This window comes from Typopeltis vanoorti, chromosome 25 (genome assembly GCF_054136105.1).
Source record: "Typopeltis vanoorti isolate ZY-2024b chromosome 25, IOZ_Tvanoo_1.0, whole genome shotgun sequence".
Classification (NCBI taxonomy): domain Eukaryota; kingdom Metazoa; phylum Arthropoda; class Arachnida; order Uropygi; family Thelyphonidae; genus Typopeltis; species Typopeltis vanoorti.
The window spans coordinates 67,779,156-67,803,400 of record NC_143573.1 but is presented as its reverse complement, the minus strand read 5'-3'; the positions used below and the strand labels follow the sequence as shown (position 1 = coordinate 67,803,400).

Below are 24,245 nucleotides of genomic sequence, written 5' to 3'. Positions count from 1 at the left end.
TATTCCGGCTGAATCTCATCATCTCAGTCAAAAGGCAGGAACTATTAAAACACTGGTTCATCAGACGATCTATTACAGAAAGAATTGCAATATATTATTTCCTCTTTTTTATCTAATATAAGAATTTCTTCATCAAAAGAGCTTTAAGTAGTTTTGATATGTCTTCCTCTTCAAATACAGAAGAAATAACGCATATTCCTATCCCTTATGTGTAAGGCATTAGTGAATGCATAGCAAAAGTTTAAAAACTACTAAATATTTTTGGTGCCTTTCAACCATTCAGAAAAATCTCCACCTTTTTCACTTCTCCAAAGGACAAGCTTCCACATCTCAGTTATCCAGGTGTCTACCAGATTCCTTGCTCTTGTGAATTATCTTATTTTGGACAAACAGGAAGATCTGCCTTTATTCGACTAGAAGAACACCAGTCTTATATTCAATACCTTGAACCTGAACATTCTGGACTTGCAGAACATGCCATCAATACTAGACATAGAGTTCATTGGAACAAGACAAGAGTCCTTCACAAAAGTTGGTTCCTTATAGAACAGTTTTATAAAGAAAAATGCGAAACTTTACTTTTCTTTTGTTCTTCTCTTTTTGTTTAAGTTAGGAAAGTTTTACTCTCCTAACTTAAACAGATCCGATGGTTATGTCTATCCCCTTTGTGGGAAATAGTACTTTATAAATCAGCTAATCTTTCCTAACTTTTTTAATTGTATATATATACAGGGTGTTCGGGATAAATTTGACAGTTTCGTAAGGAAAAAGAAAATCTTCTTTGTATCTATTAAATTTAATGAATTGACAAAAAAAATTACAGGCAGAGTTAATTACAATACTATCAACAAGATTTACTCAAAATAACCACCATTAGCATCGATCACAGCTTCAATTCTGCTTCGGAACCTCGAACAAGCTGATGCTACAGTCTCCCTGGGAAGGGCCGCAAAAACTGTTTTAATTTTATCCATTAACTGGGCTTTTGTATTACTGGAAGTGCGATTGGTGTCTTTTTCAACTGCGCCCCATACAAAATAATCCATGGGGTTAAGGTCTGGGGAGTTTGGAGGCCAAACATTTGGACTGGTGAAGTCGTAGAAATTTTCAGACAACCATTTTTGACTTTTCCCAGAGGTGTGGCAAGGGGCCGAATCCTGCTGCCATACATACGGCCTACCATTGGCTACCCTTGTTATCCAGGGCTTGACTACAGTTAGCAACTCCACGAACAAAGCCCGAATTCCAATGCCAGGGTTCTTCAACACCTGTTCCTGCAGATTTGCGAGGAATTCTGCTGTACGAACGCAATCAGATCGTCTGCTAGGGATCTTTCTTCTTGCTACATCCTCGTAGTCACCATTGCAAGTCTCTAGTTCATGCCTGATTGTTTTTACTGTATTCAGGGAGCATTGGGCAGCAGTCGTAATATCCTTATTTTGATGGCGGGCACGAATCATCATGATACAAGTTATTCTCTTCCATGATTCAGGTGGGTTCCAGCTATCCATCCTTTCTGACATCTTGTATATGAATGAAGAAGGGTCCAAACTTTTAAATGAAGAGAAGTGTGTGTTAATACATGTAACTTACGGAAAAATATAATTAACTATAAATATGTCAAATTTATCCCGAACACCCTGTATATATATATATATATATAATTTTTTTTAAAAAATAAGTTAGGAAATATAACGTGTGGACAGACTTATGTGTTCGTCGAACATGTTGTTTATTATTTTAACGGTATAATAGAACACAGAAACTAAGTAAGTAATTAATTTATTAACTTGATGCTGATATTTTGCTGGTGTTTTTTTTTTTTTTTTTTTCAGATAGAGCGCGCCAAAATCAGGACTCTAGTTTTTGTGTTGCTGCTACAATTTTGTTTAAGTACACCATGTTGTTTTAGTCTCGTGTATTGTGACAAACAGTGTTTTTGTGCTCTGAAGATGCTGGTTATAACACCAGCGAAATATCAGCATCAAGTTAATAAATTAATTATTTACTTAGTTTCTGTGTTCTATTATACCGTTAAAATAATAAACAACATGTTCAACGAACACATAAGTCTGTCCACACGTTTAAGGATTCTTCATGGAGACGATATCGTACGCAAGACATGACAATATGGTAAGTGGAAGTTGAAATTGGTGCGGCAACTAAACAGGTTAGCCTTCTTAAAGAGGTGCCGAGACACCAAATTAATACCGAACTGTTTTAAAATCAAAAACAAGTTCCACTCGGCCAAAGCCCAACGCATCTATAAACGAGCGAGTGTAGCGCTTTTACGTGAACAGATTAACACCACTCGCCTGGAATTAGCAAAAGCAAATGCAACCATCAGCGCATTACGAGAATCACTGCATAATATTCCTTAAATACGGAACTTTGGCAGATCTTAGAGAACATCACCGACGCAACGGTGATGTTCAAAAACCGGCACCAAAATAAGTTTGAAAATCTCCAACAACGGAACACCATACAACAACCGCAATTACAACAAGACCTCGTCGTCGTGAATCTATCGTCACTCACCTTAAGCAAAGAAGCCACGATTGCTTTAAGTCGAGGGCACAACTTTGCCATAACTCCCAAGCAAGTTCCAAAAGCCGAAATAATGCCGTCCATCGAACGAGGAATATACGACCTGCCTCCAACAATAGCTAACAACATACATTTAGATGTGGCCAACATCCTAATCAAGTCCAAGCCTCCCAAAAATAATATCCCACATAAGGAATTCATTGCTATAAAAGAGCTACACAACAACAGCCAGATTACCATAACAAAAGCAGACAAAGAAAATGCAACCGTGGTGATGGACACAACTGAATATGAAAACAAAATGCACACACTATTACAAGATCAGTCAACATACAAAATTATAGATCGCAATCCCACCAACACACAAAAGAATAAGGCACGAAAATTATTGAAAAAAGTCACTTCCTGGCCCAAAGACACAGTTAACAAACTCAAACCCTTCCATGTTAAAACACCGAGGATCTATGGAGCACCAAAAATTCACAAACAAGGCACCCCTATGCCCAATTGTGGACAGTATAAATAGTCCCACATACAAACTGGCTAGACATTTAGCGAAGCTACTAGCCACTCTCACAAACAATTCTCCCTCCTTTGTCAAAAATTCAGCACACCTAAAAAGCATCTTACAACACCTTACCCTAAAAAGCTCAGACTTAACAGTAAGCTTTGACATCACTTCACTATTCACAAATGTACCACTAATAGAAACCCTCAATCTACTGAAGTCACACTTCCCCCCTGATATATTTGAACTATTCAAATTCACAATACATGCAGGATATTTCACATGGAAAGGGAAAATATACAAACAAATTGATGGGACAGCCATGGGCTCCCCCCCTTTCCCCCCTCTAGCCAACTTTTACATAGAACACCTGGAAAAACAAGTAATCAATACAGCCACTCTCAAACCAACACTTTGGCTACGCTATGTTGATGATGTGCTGGCTATTTGGCCACATGGCCCTGAGACATTGAAAACATTCTTAGCACATTTAAATAGCCAACATCCAAAAATCCACTTTACTATGGAACTGGAAGCCAACAACTGTCTGCCCTTCCTGGATACACTCATCACAGGTCTCCCAGATGGTTCTTTATCATTTTCAGTTTTTAGAAAACCCACACATACAGGCAGATACTTACACAAACTATCACACCATCATCCTTCTCAACAATATGGCATATTAAAAATGCTAACCCATAGAGCGAGAGCAATCTGTTCCAATGACAAGGCTCTTACTGCTGAACTGACTCACTTACGCCACACCTTCTTGGCCAACGGCTACAATCCACATAAAATAAACAAAATACTAAACACTCCTAAGAAACCCCTCCCACCATCCACCACAGAGAACTACAACAAAACAGTCACCATCCCTTACATTAAAGGCACATCCGAAAAGATCGCAAGAATTCTCAATAAACAAACTATGCACTACATTCAGACCATGTAGCAAATTAGCCACCCTCATCCGCTCACCCAAGGACAGCATTCCTCCTTTATCACATCCAGGAGTCTACCAAGTACCCTGCTCATGCAATCAAGCCTACTATGGTCAAACAGGAAGAACTGTGAACATCCGCATCAGCGAACATAAAAGATACGTCCGGAATTATCATTATGGGAAGTCGGGCCTAGCAGACCATGCTCTGGATACCCCTGCACACAGGATCAACTGGAAAAACACAAAAGTACTACACAGAAACCCGTATAAATCAGAGAGATTGTTCTTAGAGGCAACAGAAGCCCTAAAACACACTCCAAATCTCAACAAATATGGCTGTATTAACTTGCCGAAGATCTGGGAGACAGTCATATTAAGAAAAAACTAGCACTTTTCTAGGACTGTAGTAATATATGATAGCTGTTTTTTTTTTTTTTTTTTTTTTCAGATAGAGGGCGCCAAAATCAGGACTCTAGTCTTTGAGTTGCTGCTACAATTTTGTTTAAGTACACCATGTTGTTTAAGTCTCGCGTATTGTGACAAACAGTGTTTTTGTGCTCTGAAGATGCTGGTTATAACACTAGCGAAATATCAGCATCAAATTAATAAATTAATTATTTACTAAGTTTCTGTGTATACTGTTAAAATAATAAACAACAAGTTAGGAAATTTATTGAACCTTTTTTAGTTATCTTACATTAGCTACTTAGGTGGCGCCTTTTGGAATTGTCAGTTATGGTTTCATTAGCTTTATACATGTACTGAAGATGCCTGTGATACTCAGGCGAAAATTCTACTAATAAATAATATTTTACATGAGTTAATTTCGTTATAATTTTAATTATTATATCATATCATTCTTTATATCACATTAGTAATGCCCTAAGATTTGAGTAAAAAAGCTAATGACATTGTAAAAAAAAGGGGCACTCCTAAACTAAAGTAGGCTATATAGCCATAAAAATAATAGTTACTTAGAAGAGTAACATGGGAATTTTCTCAGAAATAATACTTTTTTTTTTTTTTTTTTGCCTAGTCTCTAAAAACAGTTTGAAACAGTTGTCAGGATGAAATACTTCATTGGAAACTCATAAAAGGTGAATATATGGGCTCTTTCGTCATTTGTTAAGTAATACAACCAGGTGATTTTTATATCAAAGATAACTTTCAAAACTTATCAAGTTTTGATATTATTATTATTATCAGAACTTGACAAATATGCTCGCCCACTTGTCTGTGGCAAGTTGATTTTGCTAGCTGATCAGAATGATCAAAATAGAATATTTTTTCTTTAATAATAAATAAAGAAATAACCTATCCAACCACAGTACAGTACAGTACGTACTATTAATCATTTTTTGGAACTCCTATTGCCTTATTAAGACATGTCATTAAAATACTGGGTGGATCATGGGTGAGTAAATTTTTTGGTGGCGAGTAAAGTTTTGCATAATCTGTCAACCTCTGATTATTATTATATAATAATAATAACTACTTGGCCGGCTGAGCGGTTAGCATCCGCTCTCCAGCCAAAATGCCGGAGGTTCAAATCCTGCCGTGGGCATGGATGTTTGTGATTGTCTGTGAAAATACTAGTGGTAGTGGTGGGCGGTAGATGGCGTTGGTGTGGATGATGAAAGTAGTTGCAGTTCTTTGTAGTTGGTGGAATGAGTGGTGGAGACAGAGAGATGTAGAGCAGGTACTCTCCCTCGATGAGGCTTGGACTCCCTGAAGGTGTCACGTAATAATAATAATTATTATTATTATAACTCCTAGAGTCCAAAGATTTATTTAGGAGGTCCCATGCTCACATATACAGCTTATCATATTGTGTCTTAAATACATTCACTATCTCCACAATAATCCCACTCTCAGGCAATGCATTCCAATCACTCTATACTTGGGTAATGAATTAAAACAAGACCATAATTTGTCTATATTAATTACTTCAGTTTTGTACAGATCACATTTAGAATAAAAACCTTTCTTAGTCACAAGAATCAACAAAAAATAACATGGAGAAATAAGCAAGCATGCATTTGCCATAGATTATATAATAACAAATAGAACAGTGAAGAAACCATGAAATACTGGATATTAGAATTCCAAAATCCGCAGATACCAAGCTTGTTTGCTTGCTTTTAATTATGGTCAAATCAACTAAGACTATGAGACCAGTGTATTATGTTTCTTAATATGTGTGTATTCTTCTTCTGGGCAAGTTTTACTGTTTTGTGGTATGAAAAATCAGTTTCTTCTTAAAACAAGTGGCAAAATTCCATCTAATACCTCTGTCTTGCTGACATTTAGCATACTCAGTAAATATATCCTCTTCATTCACTTCTAACACTTCCACTACTTATCCATCTAGGAATAAAACCTGCCTGTACTAGGATGGAACACTAATAAAGGGATCATTAAATAGATCAATTATGTCATCTGCACTGGTCAACCTAGTTCCATCTCTATCCAGAAAGGTAATTCATCCACAATCACTACATAGCAAAAAAACTCCTTGGACGGTGCTAATCTCCTCTCATATTCTAATTTCTCTCTTTATAATACTAGTCACTTTCCCAACCTGAGCCTTGCATTCCTCTGGCAAACTGTTTTCCACCTGTCTCTCTCTCTCTCTCTTTATATGTCCATCCATAATCTCCTTTTCATTTGCAATTCCTGCTTAATTTCTTTAGTCATCCATTTGAAACGAAATTGCTTCAGCTTCTTCACTCAAGGTATACAATCTGCCATTGCTGTTAATTTTTTCTTAAGTATCTCCCATACACTACTGATCTCTCTTGCTTCAACTTCTTTTATCAATTGTACTGCTGCAAGCTGGTTTCTAATTCTATGACAGTTGTCTGCCTTTAAATTCCACATACTTTCCTTCTACCTTGATACTTATTCATCATCAATGATAGGACTACATGGTCACTTTCACCGAATGTGGGGAAATATGACATCTCAGTCATATTCAGATCCTTTGATGCTATGATCAAATCCAAAACTCTTAATAATTGTGTTCCCTCTATTACTACAGCCTAAGACAGTTGTCCCTCAAAATATCTGAAACTTTAGTTACCTTAGTACCACATGCTGTCTCCTCTGCCAAGTTTATATCTAGTTGAAGTCCCAAATGATAATCACTCCCTATGCATTTGCCAAACTAATTAGCTTAAACATTTGCTGCTAATCATCATCTATATTCCCTGATCTATAGTAACATCCCGCTAAATATCTTATCTTATAACCATCTGTCTCATACCATATATTTTCAAAACCATTTGTATTATCTCCACTGTGACTAACCCTGGGAGGGTACAATTCATCTCTTATCATGAGTAGCACTCCAACACGTTTATCTTTCCTATCCTGCCAAAATATGTTACATCCTTTGACTTCTAGGATTCTTCTTTGAATCCTTTACATTTCTAGATGGAGAATCCTCTCTTTTTAGAACATCTTCCTCAGTTAACTAAGTTTCACTGATACCAATAATCATTGGGAAGACTGTCAATCAATACCACAAACTTATTCCCTTTATTCCTAATGCTCCTAGCATTTGTATACAGAAAAACTAGTGCATTTCCAGTAATCTTATAGTCATTACTCATCCCTGCATACCTCACTTGGCTCTGCAATACAGCATATGCCAATCATCTCTCAAGCCACTATTCTCACATGAGATTATCCCTGCCATGTTCTACCCTTGCAATTCTAGTTTCCTTGCCCTAACACACTCAATGGTGCAGAAAACAACTCTCCAAATGCCGGCAATACTTTCTACATTCAACAGCTCTCTTCTATCCTCAAATGTACTCTAGACATCCACATATTCCATACCTCTCTTCCTACACATTATTGCTATCATCTCATTCATTATCACTACTTTTCTCCTCCACTCAGCATTACCATACTGGGACAACACATTCACTATCTTCCTCTCTGACATATCTATGCTAGATCATCCCTAAAAAGAAATCTCAACTCTCTCACAACACAAGATTCATGCTACCTGTCAGGTCATTCATACAAATCATTGCTATCATTTCCTCTCTATTTTCACCACACTTCATTGCCACACACTCTATTGTTCCACCTGGCAAGCACTCCCTGTGATATTCTACTCTGAACCTCCAAATCATCGAATCTTCCTAGATGATACTCCAAACAGATTAATTCATTTTTCTCTCACTGGGATCCCTGACTCCTGCTTGCAATCTCTTTCCTTTCTCTCCTACTTTCCCTCATCTCTCTCTATATATACCTTGCTTATACACTCAACTTTCTCCAATTTCTTCTATTCCCCTGTCTCTCTCTCATTTTCTCATCTTCTTTCCCTTGATCTCTCATGTCCTCCTCCTAAAAGCCAACCCTCTGCAGTCTCTTAATTTCTTTTCTTCATACACCCTCCTCAATTCAGTCTTCATGCTTTCCACTTCTTTCTCAGCAGTGCTATTTTTGTCAACACATATCCTGCTTAGACACACACACACAATTATGGCCATTAGATAAAACATCTACCTCTGCCACACTGCTCAAGGTCCACATTTTTCACATTCTATTTACTCACTAACACACAACTGGTATTCACAAATGGCCATTCACCCATTTCCGAGGAACAATTGCTGATGAAGATGAATTCTGAGATCGAAACATTTATGTCTTCCAGCATTCCCACTGCTACACTTCATGCACACATACATATTTTCATTTCTCACCTGCCACATTTTTAAACCATGGGATGCATAAAAGGCAAGGAAATCCTCATGGTGGTAGGCTGAGTAACAGTGTGTTAAAACAGGCAGTTGTAGTAATGAATATGACAATTGGGAAAATTCAGAAACAATAATATTCTAAAAAAATACCAAACCAATCATACAAAAAACTGTCAATTTCAATAGCATAAACTTAAAAACCAGTATTGGTAACAAAATAAACACAATAAAATCCTTCCTTATTACTAATGCTTATTTTTTTAACAGCTCACATCAAACAACTACATATGTCTTCATGCTCTAATGCCACCTCTGTATCAAACATTTTACTACATGGCTATAAAACAGTGGATCAGACATAGAGGCGAGGATTTATCCACTGTATCTGAGAATTAATTAGATTTATATTTAAAGCCAAGTAACTTTGTTAAGACGTTTTTTTCTTAATATGTTAGGGTCAATGACCTATTTCAGTCGTCTTAACTTTTTAACTCGTCTTAATTTTTTCTTAATATATTAGGCTCAATGTCCTATTGCAACATTAGCATGGCTTAAAACAAATCTAATTAATGATCTGCTAATAGGATGGAGAATCCTCTCTAGATACACTGCTGTCTTTCACTTGCAAGTAATTGTCAGGTTAGCTTGTCTAGGAAGGAAAAGACCTACCTACATGTGAAATTAACTAACTGACCATCAGTTGCGATGGCCTTATAAAAGTTCTTTATTATTATTATTGCACCCTCCATGGAATTGGCAGACTAATCATGGGAGGTTCATTCAACTGACAACATATTTATCATACCGAATCTTAAAATCCTTAACACACTCCTTGCATTAACAACACATTCTGATAATGAATTCCATTCACTAACAATCCTCCATGTAAAAAATTTACTCCTCAAACCCTTCTTCACCACACTCTCACATAACTTCCAGGGATGACAACTGGTTTTTCCCCCTCTTGCCTTCTACTCTTTTATAATCTCACATCTGGAATAATCCATAAAATCCTCTCACTATCTTAAATGTCAGTATAATATCACCTCTTTCCTCTTATCCACTAAACTCTGCAGTCCATATTTCTTCAACCTTTATCCATGGTCAGCATTCCAAAATCCTGATATTGTCTTAGTACTTCATCTTTGGACCCTTTCCAATGTCTCCACATCACACTGAAAACCAGGAGACCATATCTGAGTACAATAGTCCAAGTGTGGTCTGATCACTGCTTTATACAATGGCACAACCACTTCCTTATCCCTACATGATAGACTACTTCTTATCATAGCAGCACTACAATGTGCAGCCTTTGCAACACGCCCTCTAAACTTCATTCTACTCCCAACCATCATCCCCAAATATCGAATCTCATCCACTTCCTGTAGTACGGCACCACTGATAAACTGCACAGTCTTATATTTCTGCACTCCAAAATACAACACTTTGTCCTTATTAATATTAAACTACAACCACAATCCCTTGTCCAAGTCAAAAGTCTATTCAAATCTTCCTGAAAGGAATTATCATTAACAGTGCTACTTACAAATCTCCCCAACTTTGCATCATCTACAAACAACTGAAGATCCCCAGTCAGTCCATATGATATATCATTTACAAACAAGTTAAACAGCAGGGGCCCAAGAACAGAACCCTGGGGCATGCTACTGGCTACCCTCCTTTTTTGAGATACTGCTCCATCATACACAACTGGCTGGTATTGTTCAGACAGCCACCTCCGATCCATCTAATCGATATACTATCTATTCCCACTCTGCAGCTTGTACATTAACTTATCATGTGGTAATCTATCAAATGCTTTTGCAAAGTTCAAGAATATCACTGTATATGATTCTCTCTCTCATCTAACACACTTGTTACCCTATCATAAAATGCAAGTAAATCACTAAGACAAGACCTACCTTTTACAAATCCATACCAGCATTCCAAAGTCCTGATGTTGTCTTAGTACTTCATCTTTGGGCCCTTTCCAATGTCTCCACATCACACTGAAATCATAATGAATCACACCATCATAATGAATGCTATGTCCGTCAACCCAATCTTGTATTCTATTCCTAACCAATCTCTCCAATACCTTGACTATGACAGCAGTTATACAGACTGGTCTATAATCGGAAGCTTCTGTCCTAGAACCATACTTAAGAAGTGGTACTATTTTGCTTTCTTTCCATGCCTTAAGAACCCTACTCACTACAAGACTTTCATTAAATAACCAGAACAAGGAGCATAGTTAACTGATGTACATATTCCTTAAGAATACATGGTTATATGTCATCCCTTCCCACAGCCTTATTAATATCTAACCCAATCAGCACCTGATATACCTCTGATTCTATCACTTTCAATTCTCCTAATATTTGCCTCCTCTCTATATGTTGCACAGCATCATTTGCACCAGCATACACTGATAAAATGCTCATTCAATAATTCCACTATATCCTTTGTAATAGTCACTTTATTGCCATGATTATCCACCTGCCATAATATTTTTATCTTGCTTGATATTAGCAGAAGAATTCGCTTGAATTAACCTTGGTCTGACCAGCCAATCTCTTTTCAGAGTGCACACTTTCTTTCTTTACCATGCTTGTCACCTTCTTAGCATGCAATTTATACTCTTCATGGATCCGATTGCCACCGAATCTCATGTATCTTCTCCATAGCATTTTCTTTTCCATGAAAGGAAAGTAACCTGTAGAATGTCCATCAGTTAATCTCCTTTATTGAGACACTGCTCAATTATATACAAACTGCTAGTATCATTCATAGAGCCAATCTCTGATCCATTTAACCAATATACTATCTATTCCCATCCTCTGCAGCTTGTACATCACTTATCAAGTGGTAATCTATCAAATGCTTTTGCAAAGTCCAAGAATATCACTATACAGGGGGTTCTTGACCTATGTCGTCCTCGACATGCGCCGTTTCGACTTTACGGCGGTAATCCCATAAATAATTTTTAAAATAAATTTCGACATGAAGCAGTGCAAAGTAATATTCAAACGTCGCGGGCAAACTTGTTTGTGAGCGCGGCGGAAGAATACGCCGTTATGCAGTGTTTGTTTGGGAGAGGTGGCGTCGCTTGGGTCCCAGCATACACTCTTTGGGTATCGCGTGCTTTGTTTACATCCGCTCTCTCACTTTTGTGTTTGTGTTTTTTTGTAACGTAAGGCAGACTCTTCCGATGGCAGTGTATCAAAGAAAAGGAAAGCAATTACATTAGAAGTGAAATCAGACATTATTAAAAGGGCAAAAAAGGGAGAAATGCCAACCAACATCGGCCGCACGTTGAACTTGAGTCGTACCCCAGTCGGGACTATTATCAAGGATAAAGTTCGCATCCTTGAACACGTGAAAGGATTGGCGCCCATGAAATCGACTGTGATTACAAAAAAACGTAGTAGGCTCATGATTGAGATGGAAAGGCTTGTTCTTTGGCTGGAAGACCAGCATCAACGCCGTATCCCAATTAGCCTCATGTTAATTCAAGAAAAGGCGAAAAGATTGTTTTATGTTTGTTTTTTTATTACAGTTTCATTTTTGTCACTTTTCTGTACTATACAGTAATTATGTTCTCTCTTTCATTTTCCTATGGCCTAGTTCTGTTTCTTGATATATATGTATGACTTCAGGGTGTTTTAGGTTAGGTAAGTAACTTAGGCTATGGTAATTCTGACTTGCATCGAAAATCGCCTTACGTCGGTCTGTAGGAACGGATCTCCGACGTAACTCGAGGACCCCCTGTATATGATTCTCCCTTATCTAGTACACTCATTATCCTATCATAAAATTCAAGTAAATTACTAAAACAGGACCTAACCATTACAAATCATTCTGAGCATAAAGAATGCCATGTCCATCAACCTGATCCTGTATTCTATTCCTACCCAATCGTTCCAATACCTTGACCACAACCACAGTTATATAGACTGGTCTATAACTGGAAACTTCTATCCTAGAACCAAGCTTGAGGAGTGGAACTATTTTGCCTTCTTTCCACTCCTTAGGAACCCTACTGCAAGACTTTTATTAAATAACCAGGTGAAAGGAATAGCCAACTGTGGCTATGCCCTTGACCTGGTTATCCAATATTCCTTAAGAATACATGGTGATATGTCACCCATTCCCACAGCCTTATTAACACCTGATATACCTCTGATTCTTTCACTTTCAATTCTCCTAATACTTGCCCCGTTCTGCATATTGCACAGCATCATGTATACCAGTATGATATATGCTGATTAAAGTGCTCGCTCATTCAATAATTCCGCTGTGTCCTTTGCAACTGTTATTCTGTTGCCATGACTATCCACCAGTGTCAACCTGCCATAATTATTCTTTCTCTTGCTTACCATGTAGCAGAAATATTCCCATGCATAAACATTGGCCTGGCCAGCTGATCTCCTCTCATACTGCACCTTTTCTTTCTTTACCATGATCGTTAGCTTTCTAGCTTGCACCTCTTCATGGATCTGACCACCACCAACTGTCTTGTACCTCCTCCATAGCCTTTTCTTTTCCAGCACTCCTTGATTTCACTGTTCATCCATTCACTCCTACTCTATTTACTCGCTTAACCCTTGGTATGCAGTTATACATTGCTTATGTCAGATACTGCTTGTAAATTTTCATGCTTTGTCAACATCTTTTTCGCTTAACTCTTCTACCCAACATACTGATGTTAACTGACTATCGTGCTTCCTATAATCACCTGCTTTATACGTCCACATAAATCCGTTTTTGCCAGTAACCTTTTCTTGTTTCATCACTTCCCAAACAGGTACCTCATGATCACTCTCACTAATCAGCAGCAGTGTCAACACCTCATTAATAACTACATCTTTAAAGTTATCACCAAATCCAAAATATTAAAGCCCCAGTTGCTTCAGTCACATGCTGCTTAAGATATTTCCCTCAGAAATTCAACAAACTCACTCTCCTTGTTCCCGTGCACTATCTCCTCCTTCCATTCTTTCTTTCTGTAATTAAAGTCTCCCATAGGATCCCCTTCTTTTTACATGTTCAACCAACTGTGTGTATTCAACAGCACTGTCCAGATGGAAGTGAGCTTCATCAGTCCAGAAAATGTTCCATGACCAGTTGTTGTCCAGTTCAGTCTGAGCAAGAAATTGCAGGGCCAATGTTTCTCGTGTACTCCAGTCAGGATTAAGCAATTGCTGAACATGGAAAATCTTGTAAGTATAACAGCACAGAATTTGCCTTACAACTTTGTGAACCATGCTGACAGGTTTGTCTAAAGACCGTGCAAATGTCCTACAACATCTTCCAGTCTTTCTTCTTCTAATGCTGTGGCTACTTTCTCCGCTGTCTGCCATTCTATAGGCTTCCATCCTCTGCCAGGTTTGATATCTAAGGAACCTGTCTCTTCAAATTTCTGGATCATTTTGCATAAACCATTTGCAGTCATAGGACTTGTTTTTAATTGTTTAATGGTCTGAACTTTTGCAATGCTGTCAAGGCACAAATGCTATTTTGATAAAACAACTTCATGAAAAGTGTGCGATCGTTTAGTAATGGTGACATTGTGCTTTAACACGTTGCCTGCTCACAGGCAATGAACTGATGCAATCTGCAGCTACCTGCTATTATAGAAGATGCTTTCCAAGCATATATCATTGAGGATATTTACATAAATGGTGCAGTCACAGAGTTTCACTGCATACCAGAAATATGATACATAATTTACATGTATTGCAGAACTGTTATATCTATTTTATCTGTGCCATTTGTTATAATCCCTATTTCAATCTCTTTATTAACTTTGATTTCTTTACTCTCATTCACACTCTGCATTTAATGTTTCTATTTGTTTATCAACTGTACCAGTCAGTTAAATCCTTGGGTATGAGTTTATGAGAGTCTTAAGTAGAGAGAAAATAAAAGTTATCCCCCTTTTCATGGCTTAAACTCATTAACTAACATAAATTAAATTCTTTATCCTTAGGGGGTCAAATACCTCCAGGTTCATAGTTTTTAGGATTAGTGCATCAACAAATCAGCCTCTCTGTGTTATTTCACAAAATTTAATGAAGATTGAAAAACTTTTACAATGCTTGATCTACTTTAAACATAGGTACAAAAAAACAGTTATAGGGAATTCTATGAGAAACTGTCTTGAACTTAAGTTTTCTAATGCCCACATAACCTGCCTATATTTTAGTACAACTTACAGGTCATTCCTATTCATTTCAATCATTCAAACATGCTAAGCATGAGATAATTTTTATGTTAACTTAAATTCACTGTATTCTTGTATTAGATACTTACTGGAGAGTATCATAAAACAAATGATATTAGCACACAATTGACTATGGAACAAGAACATGTTACGTGAACTGTACAGAAATATTTACATATTCTTCTAAGTATTTATGACGAAGTAATTTCCGTAGGACAGTCATTCATTTCCTTGTCTGAACGACAGCATTCCTTTCCTCTTTGTCTGTCTATCTGTTCCATTCTTCCTGTCAATTCCCTTTCCTATGTGTTCGTTCCTTTGGCAACGTAGGTGACATCAGCCGGCGACAATTGCTTTCTCCCTGGGTGAATTTTCTTTCTTCAGGCAAAATGCTTCTCGTTACTGCCAATCTCTGTGATGACCTGCACTGATCTCCTCATGTGAGATGCTCCGATGACTGACAGCAGACCTCTTCACATGGCAACAATTGCAGGGAAAAAAATGGACGGTCTCCTCCCTGAAACGCAAACTCATATATCTCCATTCTTGAACCAAGTATGCATGCGTGTCTCTCAAGATTCCCATCTTGGAGTCGCATTAACCTTGAGATATGTTGATGTCACAACTCACGAGACACCAATTTGTACAACACAAAGTTTCATAACAAAGTTATTACACACAAAAGAATTTAGTAATTTTATAAACATTGATAATTCCTTATATATATTTTCTTAAGACAAAACTTGTAAAAACGAACATAATATAACAAATTTTATGTGAGGTTTTACAGCGCCATGTATCACCCTAGTGGCAACTTTTCGAATTAATGTTGATTTTGGAGAAAAATAAAATTCAATTGCCACACACATTATCATGTTAATTAAATCATTATGCTGAGTAGTGACCCAGTTACAGCCTTTCGAAATGTGAACTTTAATTATAATCACACTGTATATTCCTCATAGTTGAAGTCCTCCATAATGATTACTCTCCCTGTGCTCAATGAACTAATTTACTGATGTATGCAATCTGCATCTCCTTTTTTCTCCACCAGCTAACAGCAGCAATCAACTATATATTTTTTCATATAGCTTTATATCTCTCACCAAACAGCTTCAAATACAATGACTTCCTGCTGAACTTCCATTTTGCTGGTTGAATTTCTTCTATCGTTGGCAATACCCCTTTCTCCTAGTCCTGTTATCTCTATCCTTACTGAAAATACAATGCCCCTTATATTCTTTTTCTGTGAGAATATCTTTCTGTCAGCCAAATATCACTAATGCCTATAATTTATGGCCAATTCAAATTAACCAGTGCCAAGAACTTTTCACTCTTGCCTGATACTTCTAACTTTATTATACATGCATTGCTTTATCCTTTTGGACCTCATAGGTATTCCTAAATCTATCAGTGAGTGTCACATTTAGATCTGAAAAAACTGTATTCTATGATATTTCTCATTCTCACACTCACATCAAAGGCTTGCACATATGCCTATCAACATCCCCAGTAGCTTTAATTTTCCTGATTTTGTCCATTCTCTTGTTGGAAAAAAAAAAACTTTTTTCAAAACACCTAATTCCAAAGCCATTTCAGTGGAATCCATTAAGCATAACAAGTCTGTTCATCTATCAAATTTACTCCAAATGTACATGAAGTGCATACCTTTCCACTTATATACTGAACTCATTTGCAACCACATTTCTTCTAAATTCGCTATCATACCTTGGCAAGAAACTTATAAACATTACTCTCTCACTCTTCATTTTTCTTTTGCTTCTTCTAGTAGTTTTCTTTAAATAATTTTTCCTGCCAAAATTATTAACTATTTTACATTCCTTTTTTTTTTTTTTTTTTGAAAACTGATGGTACAAGTGATATCGTTAATCTTTGAACACTCCTTATCATGGACTATCATGCAATATTGTCTCTCTCTTTCACTCTTCCTACTTTTCCCCTCTTACTCTGCTTTCTTAGCCTTCTTTGCCATATCACTTGCCAAATGCTTTTTTCAAATGTTCAAGTTCGTGTTTTATTCCATGAAAGATTATATATAAACACAGTATTTTATTAGCCGGCCTAATTGGCAGAGTGGTTGCGTATCCGCTCTCCAGCCAAAAGGCTGCAGGTTTGAATCCCACCGTGGGCATGGATGTTTGCGATTATCTGTAAAAATACTAGTAGTGATGGACAGTCGATGCCGATGGTGTAGTTGCAGTTCGTTGTAGTTGGTGGAATGAGTAGTGGAGACGGAGATGTAGAGCAGGTGCCCTCCCTCGATGAGTTTTTTGACTCCCTGGAGGTGTCATGTAATAATAATAATAATTTCACTCAATTAAAGTCACCTCACTATTATACTCACATTTCATGAATCATAATTATTCACCATCACTTATTTCTTAATTCAACTCTTTGTCAACAGCTAGAACTGTACAAACTTTAATAACACCTTTGTGATTTTTATTTCTTTATTTAGTTTATATGACATGTCATCAAACTGTCAAAACATACATGACACTTGATTTATCTTAAGTCAATTATCTAAGAAGATAAAAGACAATCTAAAAATTATACTGAGTATTAGAGAATAAAAATTTAAGTTCCATTTAAAACCATGTTTCAACATAAAGATGTGCACCAGTTCACATGGAGAGAAGACACAAGAAATAGGAAAAGTCTCATTGACTATGTCATTGTTGATAGTGATATTATTATGGTGGTTCAGAATACAAGAGTGTAATGGGAAATGACCATTACTTGCTTCTAAGCGGCATAAAAATGAATATCACAATGAAAAGAACAGTATATAAAAAAAAGTTTTAAAAAGAATTAGAGTTAAGCAGCTTTTACATGTAAATTGGAGACTCAATAATACAAACATTACTGAAGAAAAAATGAAACAAATTGAAAACAAGAACCAAACCTCGGAGTCTCGGTAGCAAACTCTGAAAATAACATCAATTAATTCAGCTAGGGAGGTATGTGATGAAGTTGTGTGCAAGGATAGAAAAATAAGAACACCACCATGGTGGACACAAGAAGTTAAAGAAGCAGTCCTGGATAAAAAGAAAGCATACCAAAAGTTCCTATCAAATAAGTTAGCAAATGTCCTAAAAGAATACAGAGAAAAATGTAAGAGAGCTAAGCTATGTATAAAAATAGCTGAGAAAAAGTCATGGGAAGACTTTATTATTATTACGTAACACCTCCAGGGAGTCCAAAGACTCATCAAGTATGGAAAATAAATATCAGGAAGGTGGCAAAATGTTCTGGAGGCTATTGAAGAAGCTTAGAAATGGAGGAAAGAGTGTATGTCTGGAGTAATTACTTCGATAGGCTGTTAAATGAACCAAGCAGTGACAGAACTGTACTAGAAAATTTTTGAGGAATACAAAGAGGAGTATATATATCAATACTTGAGGTAGAAATATCCATCAAAAACTTAAAATATATGGAGTAGATGATATTTGACCACAAAGGCTTAAGTATGAAGGTATAAAAGTTTTGCAGTGGCTGCACTGCATAATTCAGAGGGTCTGGTCAGAAAAGGGAATAAAGTTGAAGTGAGAATTAGAGGAATTTTTCTACTAAGCGTTCCAAGTGAGATTTTTGCAAGCATAATTGAAAAGAGGTTGAAAGAGAAATGTGGTGGCAAACAGCTGGGTTCGGGCCAAATCAAATAGAGGTGGTCAAGATCAGATTTTCACTCCATGACAAATAATTGAGAAATCATGAGAATATTACAAGGATCTGTACTTAAGTTTGTAAATCTGGAAAAGGCATATGATAAGGTGCCTAGAGAAAAGCTTTGCAAAACACTACAATTATGTGGGGGTGAATCAGCAGTTAGTATTGAAGGAAATACAGGAAGATGGTTTGATGTAAAATAAGGAGTAAGACTAGATGCACATTATCTACACTCTTATTCATCATCTATATGGATGACATTATAAAAGAAAGTGGCATTATGCCTGATATCAGAATTGGAGATGCCAAACTCAGCTCTTTGCTTTATGCAGATGATATACTCCTAACACATCTAGTGCAAGTCTCCAGGATTCTCTAACTAAATTGAATAATAGCTGTAACAAATTTGGCAATAAAAAGACCAAAACTATGAGCACAGAAAACTTCAGCTGCATTCTGAATGGAGCTCCTATAGAACAAGAAAAATATTTCAGCTATTTAGGCAGTTTTTAGTTAAGCTAGCAGGTTAAATTTGGAAATAGACAACAGAATAAGCAAAGCTGGTATGGAGGGTAGTCAGCTGAATCAATTTATATCAAATAAGAGAGAAATTAGCAAAAACACCAAACTAGCAGTATACAAGGTGGTGTTCAAACCAATTTTAAGTTATGGATCTGAAATTTGGGTTAGAAATAAAGCACTTGATCAAAGCCTAGAGACTACAGATATGAGAGTTCTGAGAAAAATTAGGGGAATGAACTGATGACATAAATGGTAGAATCACATTAAAAATGCAGATATTTAAAAGGAACTTGACATTATTTGCATTCAAGAATGTGTCAGCAAAGCTAATCCAAGGTGGTATGGCCACTTAAATAGAATGTGTGAAGAAAGGTAAACAAAACATGTGTTTGATGCCAAGAAAGAGACCCAGAGGCCTCTTTCAGTCAGATTCAGAAGTGCCTCAGAAGCATGGAATGTCAGATATAAGTATTTGAGTGCTCACAAGTAATAGATTGATTTGGAGGAAAATTGTTGATAGGAGATTAATAATAATGCAATCTTAATCATGTAGTTCTGTCATTGTAACCTGAACACCCCTTGCAGGTACATATCAGGAAATTGATGATTATGAAAATAATAAACTGCATTCTTACTTGTTCCTCCAGAAGCAGTAGATTCTTTATATTCTTCAGGTACCTTTGGAAATGCATCCAATTCTTTTACTGTTTTCAACCTCGATGACCTATGTACAGCCCGTCTCATTGCTATGCATAAAAGTGATAAAAAGTTATCATTAATGTGCCATAAAGTAAATATTTTATTTATGAAAGAACAATATGTAACATATTAAACATAAGTAACAAGAGTAGAAAAAATATTATACATGCTTCTTTCTCATGAAAATTAAATAAATCAAAGCTTATTCTAAAAAACTGGCAAAGATGAAATTGTTTCGGAAGTATCACATAATAATAATTAATGTTTCTGATTTTTCTGTTATCATTCTGAAATCTTCAGCAAATTCTTTTAGGTTAAGAAAAGCTTTATGAAGATTATCTTCAGGATCTGTAATGATCAGATGATCATCAGCAGAATAGTGTTTAAATTCACATTAGAGGATAGTTTAACATTCATGGTTGAATTCTATTTCAACCATTCTATACTACGCCCACAGATTCGAGACCCTTCGACACTTCTGCGCATGTCAACAGGAGGAGAATCCATTCTGATAATAGGGTAATCAGTCCGTATTGTGGGATAAGCTGTTTATTATTACGTCGGAAAATTAACTACAATGATCATAAAAGAGAAGTTAACTATGTTGTTTGTATAACAGTTGGAAAATTTTACCTATAAAGCATGTGATTTTGCTTGTTGGCGACCAATTTGTACGTCCTTCATTTCTTTCTCCCCTTCAGCATGAATCGACTATTCTTGGCAAGATGCCAAGCAGAGATCTACAAACTGTGGGCAAACTATATTCTATTCTAATCTTTTCATTTAAGTATATATTAAATAATGATGTAGATAGGGAACATCCCTATGTAATGTCCCGATTTATTTCTAACCAAGAAGATAGATCAGAGTTTAATCACGTTAGTATTTCATTATCTTTTGAACACAATAGCTCCTCATTATCCTCATAAATGAAGGTATAACAGCTCTTTACTATCTTTATATATTTGATTATAATATCTCTTAGAATGTTATTTGATATTTCTCTTTCCTATAATATAATAAAATGTTTTTTTTTACTTATTGAATGCTTTTCAAAATCATTAAATGTAAAATGACTTTCAACATTGTATTCTCTTCTTTTTTATATTATTAATTTTAGAGAAAAAGATGGATCTATACATAACATCCTTTTTAAAAACCATTCTGTGCTTTTTTCAAAATATTTGAATTTAATTTTTACTTTTTTTTTTTTTAATATTCCATCATATATTCCATGAAAATAATTTAGAATGCCTATATTTCTATAATTTTTATGTATTTATTCATAATTTTTTTTTTAATCTGTTCTTTTGGTGAGTTTACTATTATTATTATTATTTCATGACACCTCCAGGGAGTCCAAAGACTCATCAAGGGAGGGCACCCACTCTGCAGCTCTCTGTCTCCACCATTTAATCCACCAATTACAACGAACAGCAACTACCATCATCATCTACACCAACACCATCTACTGCCTACCACAACCACCAATATTTTCACAGACAATCACAAACATCCATGCCCATGGCGGATTCGAACCCACAACCTTTGGTTGGAGAGCAGATACGCTAACCACTTGGCCAACCAGGCCGGTATCAAGTAAACTTTATTTATTCAACTTTTGATCTGACTATTTTTTTCTAATGTGGTTCCTACCCATGAAAGGTTATTAGTAAACATATATTACATTTGTAACATGGGTGTACTAAGGATTTTTTAACTCCATTTTTATCTATTTAATTTTTTCCATATTTCCAGAAACCCTCTTCTAGCAACCAAACATGGAACATTTTCAAGCTATTTCTGACCTCCAATAAGTGGGGCTGTGGTCTTGCACCGGGCAATGAAATTCATCTCCCATTTAAAGACAATCACAAATATTCATGCCTACAGAAGTATTCAAACCTGTGACCTGTTGGCTGGAGAGTGGGTATGCTAATCACTCAGCCAAACAGGCCAGCAAATGGATTGGAATGGCAGGCAGAAGGGTGGATGCCAGTTCAATGTTGTCATGCATATATAACTGGCATATAGGTCAAATAGATATAAATATATAATCATATGAAGGCTCATTTTAGTTTGATATAAATATGAAACATCATGTACTGTACTGATTGAGATATCCTACAGTAGGTGAAGAAATATGAGATCTAAGAGCAAGGATTTCAAGAGAGGAGGACACTTCCCTCAGGCCCAGACATTGTTAGCATGTTCTCCTTTCCATAAACATGGATGAGCATTGAATTCCTCTTCCTTGCACATAAATAACAAGAAAGACAAGAAAAAAACGTTAGTTCTGGGAACCTAGTTGGTTCCTAATACCTCTTCCAAGGCGTAACTGAAAAGAAAAAGTTCAAGGTCAGAGGAATGTCAGTTTGTTTGGAATTGCAGCCAAAGTAACTAAGGTTACAAGGCCAATATCCGTTAGATACATGTGTTATTTTGGATATCAGGTCATCCCAAAAGTAATTGCCTCCAATTGGTGAAAGTGACTATGCAGGCTTGACTTAGAAGATTGTAAAACATGAGGAATACTCTATAAAGAAGGGATATTTGTTGAACTATATGGCAAGTGATTATCACATGCTTAGGAAGAAACTGAAATCTGTACCATGGCATAAAACACTGCAGGGTAAGGATGTTAGTAGTGCATTGGATATAGTTAAGGGTCATCTAGAGAAAGAAGTATTAAACTGTATACCTAAGTTAAGGATGGTTAACTTTATATCTCTTTATATACCCTTCATTACATTTTCTTCTTCTGCAGTTCATGCTTAATGATATTACTCATCCATCGAGCACGAGCTGCAGAAGAAGAAAATGCTGTGGAGGATATATAAGGATACAGGTGACCAGCAAATTCATGAACAGTACGAGGCTCAGACAAGAAAGGTGACCAGCATGGCAAGAAAGGCAAAATCATATTATGAGAAGAATCTAGCTGAGCAGACCAAAGGAAATCCCAAAGAATTCTTTCATTAGGTGGCAAGTAAGAGGAAGAATGACTATGGAAGATTAACCTTAACGAGTGATGATAGTGAAGAGGAGACAGAAGTGGATAAAATAGTTGAGTTACTGAGTGACCACTTTGCATGGGTATATCATCCTAGTGATGTAACTGCTTTAACATATGTGACAGACACTAGTGTATGAACAGAGGTGAAAGAATTGAAGGTTCTTAGGATATTGCAAAATTTCAATGTAAATACAGCTGTGAGATTAGATGGGATATATTATTATTATTACTTGACACCTCCAGGGAGTCCAAAGACTCATCGAGGGAGGGTACATGCTGTACAACTCTGTCTCCACCACTCATTCCACCAACTAACTGCAACTACACCAACGCCATCTACCATCCACCACCACCACCACTAGTATTTTCACAAAATTACAAACATCCATGCCCATGGCAGGATTTGAACCCACAGCCTTCAGCTAAAGTTTTGTGAGAATGTGCAAGGAAACTAGCAATGCCTTTGCCTAGGCTCCTTAATTAAAGTCTCAGTTCTGATAGAGTTACAAGGAAGTGGAAAAAGACCAAAACAATTCCCTTGCATAAGGGAGGTTCTAAGGCTGCAGTAGCAAATTATAGACCAATCAGTATCTCAGGTGTGGTAGTAAAAGTACTAGAAAAATTGGTCAAAAAGAGAATTCAAGAATGGGTAGATAAAAATATGATACTGTATGAGGATCAACATGGCTTTGTGAAGGGTCAATCATGCCTTAGTAATTTACTAACTTTTTATATAGAGTAACAGATGAGTTGGACAAAGGAAATGGCTACAAAATAATTTTGCAAAGGCATTTGACAGAATACCACAAGGAACCCTGTTATGAAAATTAGAACAAATGGGGATGGATATGACACTGGTTAAGTGGATATGAGGGTGGCTGCTGGACAGATATCAAATGGTGGTAAATGGAGAGGCAGAATCGAGGCAAAAACAGGTGACTAGTGGTGTGGTGTGGTGCAAGGTTCAGTGCTGGGACCATTGCTGTTTAATTTGTATATAAATGATATAGGAAATAACCTGAAAGGAAATATTCAGTTGTTTGCTGAAATTAGGTAAAGTAATATTAATGAAGGCAGTGTGGAGAGCTTGCAGGATGATTTAAATAGGCTGTCAGTATGGGCAAAAGATAATGGGATCAGTTTAATGTTGAGAAATATAAAGTTATGCATTTTGGGATAAATAGATTATAAGCTATGTATCACATTGATGGCACTGTACTCCAGGAAATAGATGAAGCTAGAGATTTAGGGTGGTGGTAAGCAGAGAGTTAAAGTTCACAGGACATATTGCTAAGGTAGCCCATAAGATTACTTGGCTATTGAAGAACACATTACCAAGTAGAGATAATCATCATCATCATCAAATTCCTGCCATG

The 24,245-nt window shown here is 36.5% G+C and overlaps 1 protein-coding gene across 1 annotated transcript in view; it reads right to left on the bottom strand.

The window, feature by feature from the left end:
* LOC150092818 (endoplasmic reticulum-Golgi intermediate compartment protein 2) overlaps positions 1-24,245 on the bottom strand; it is a 203,931-nt gene that overhangs the window by 157,539 nt on the left and 22,147 nt on the right. The window contains exon 2 of the mRNA XM_090414670.1: positions 19,790-19,900. Within this exon, the coding sequence (XP_090270796.1) occupies positions 19,790-19,898 (109 nt within the window). The 5' untranslated portion in view covers positions 19,899-19,900. The remainder of the gene's footprint in view (positions 1-19,789; positions 19,901-24,245) is intronic.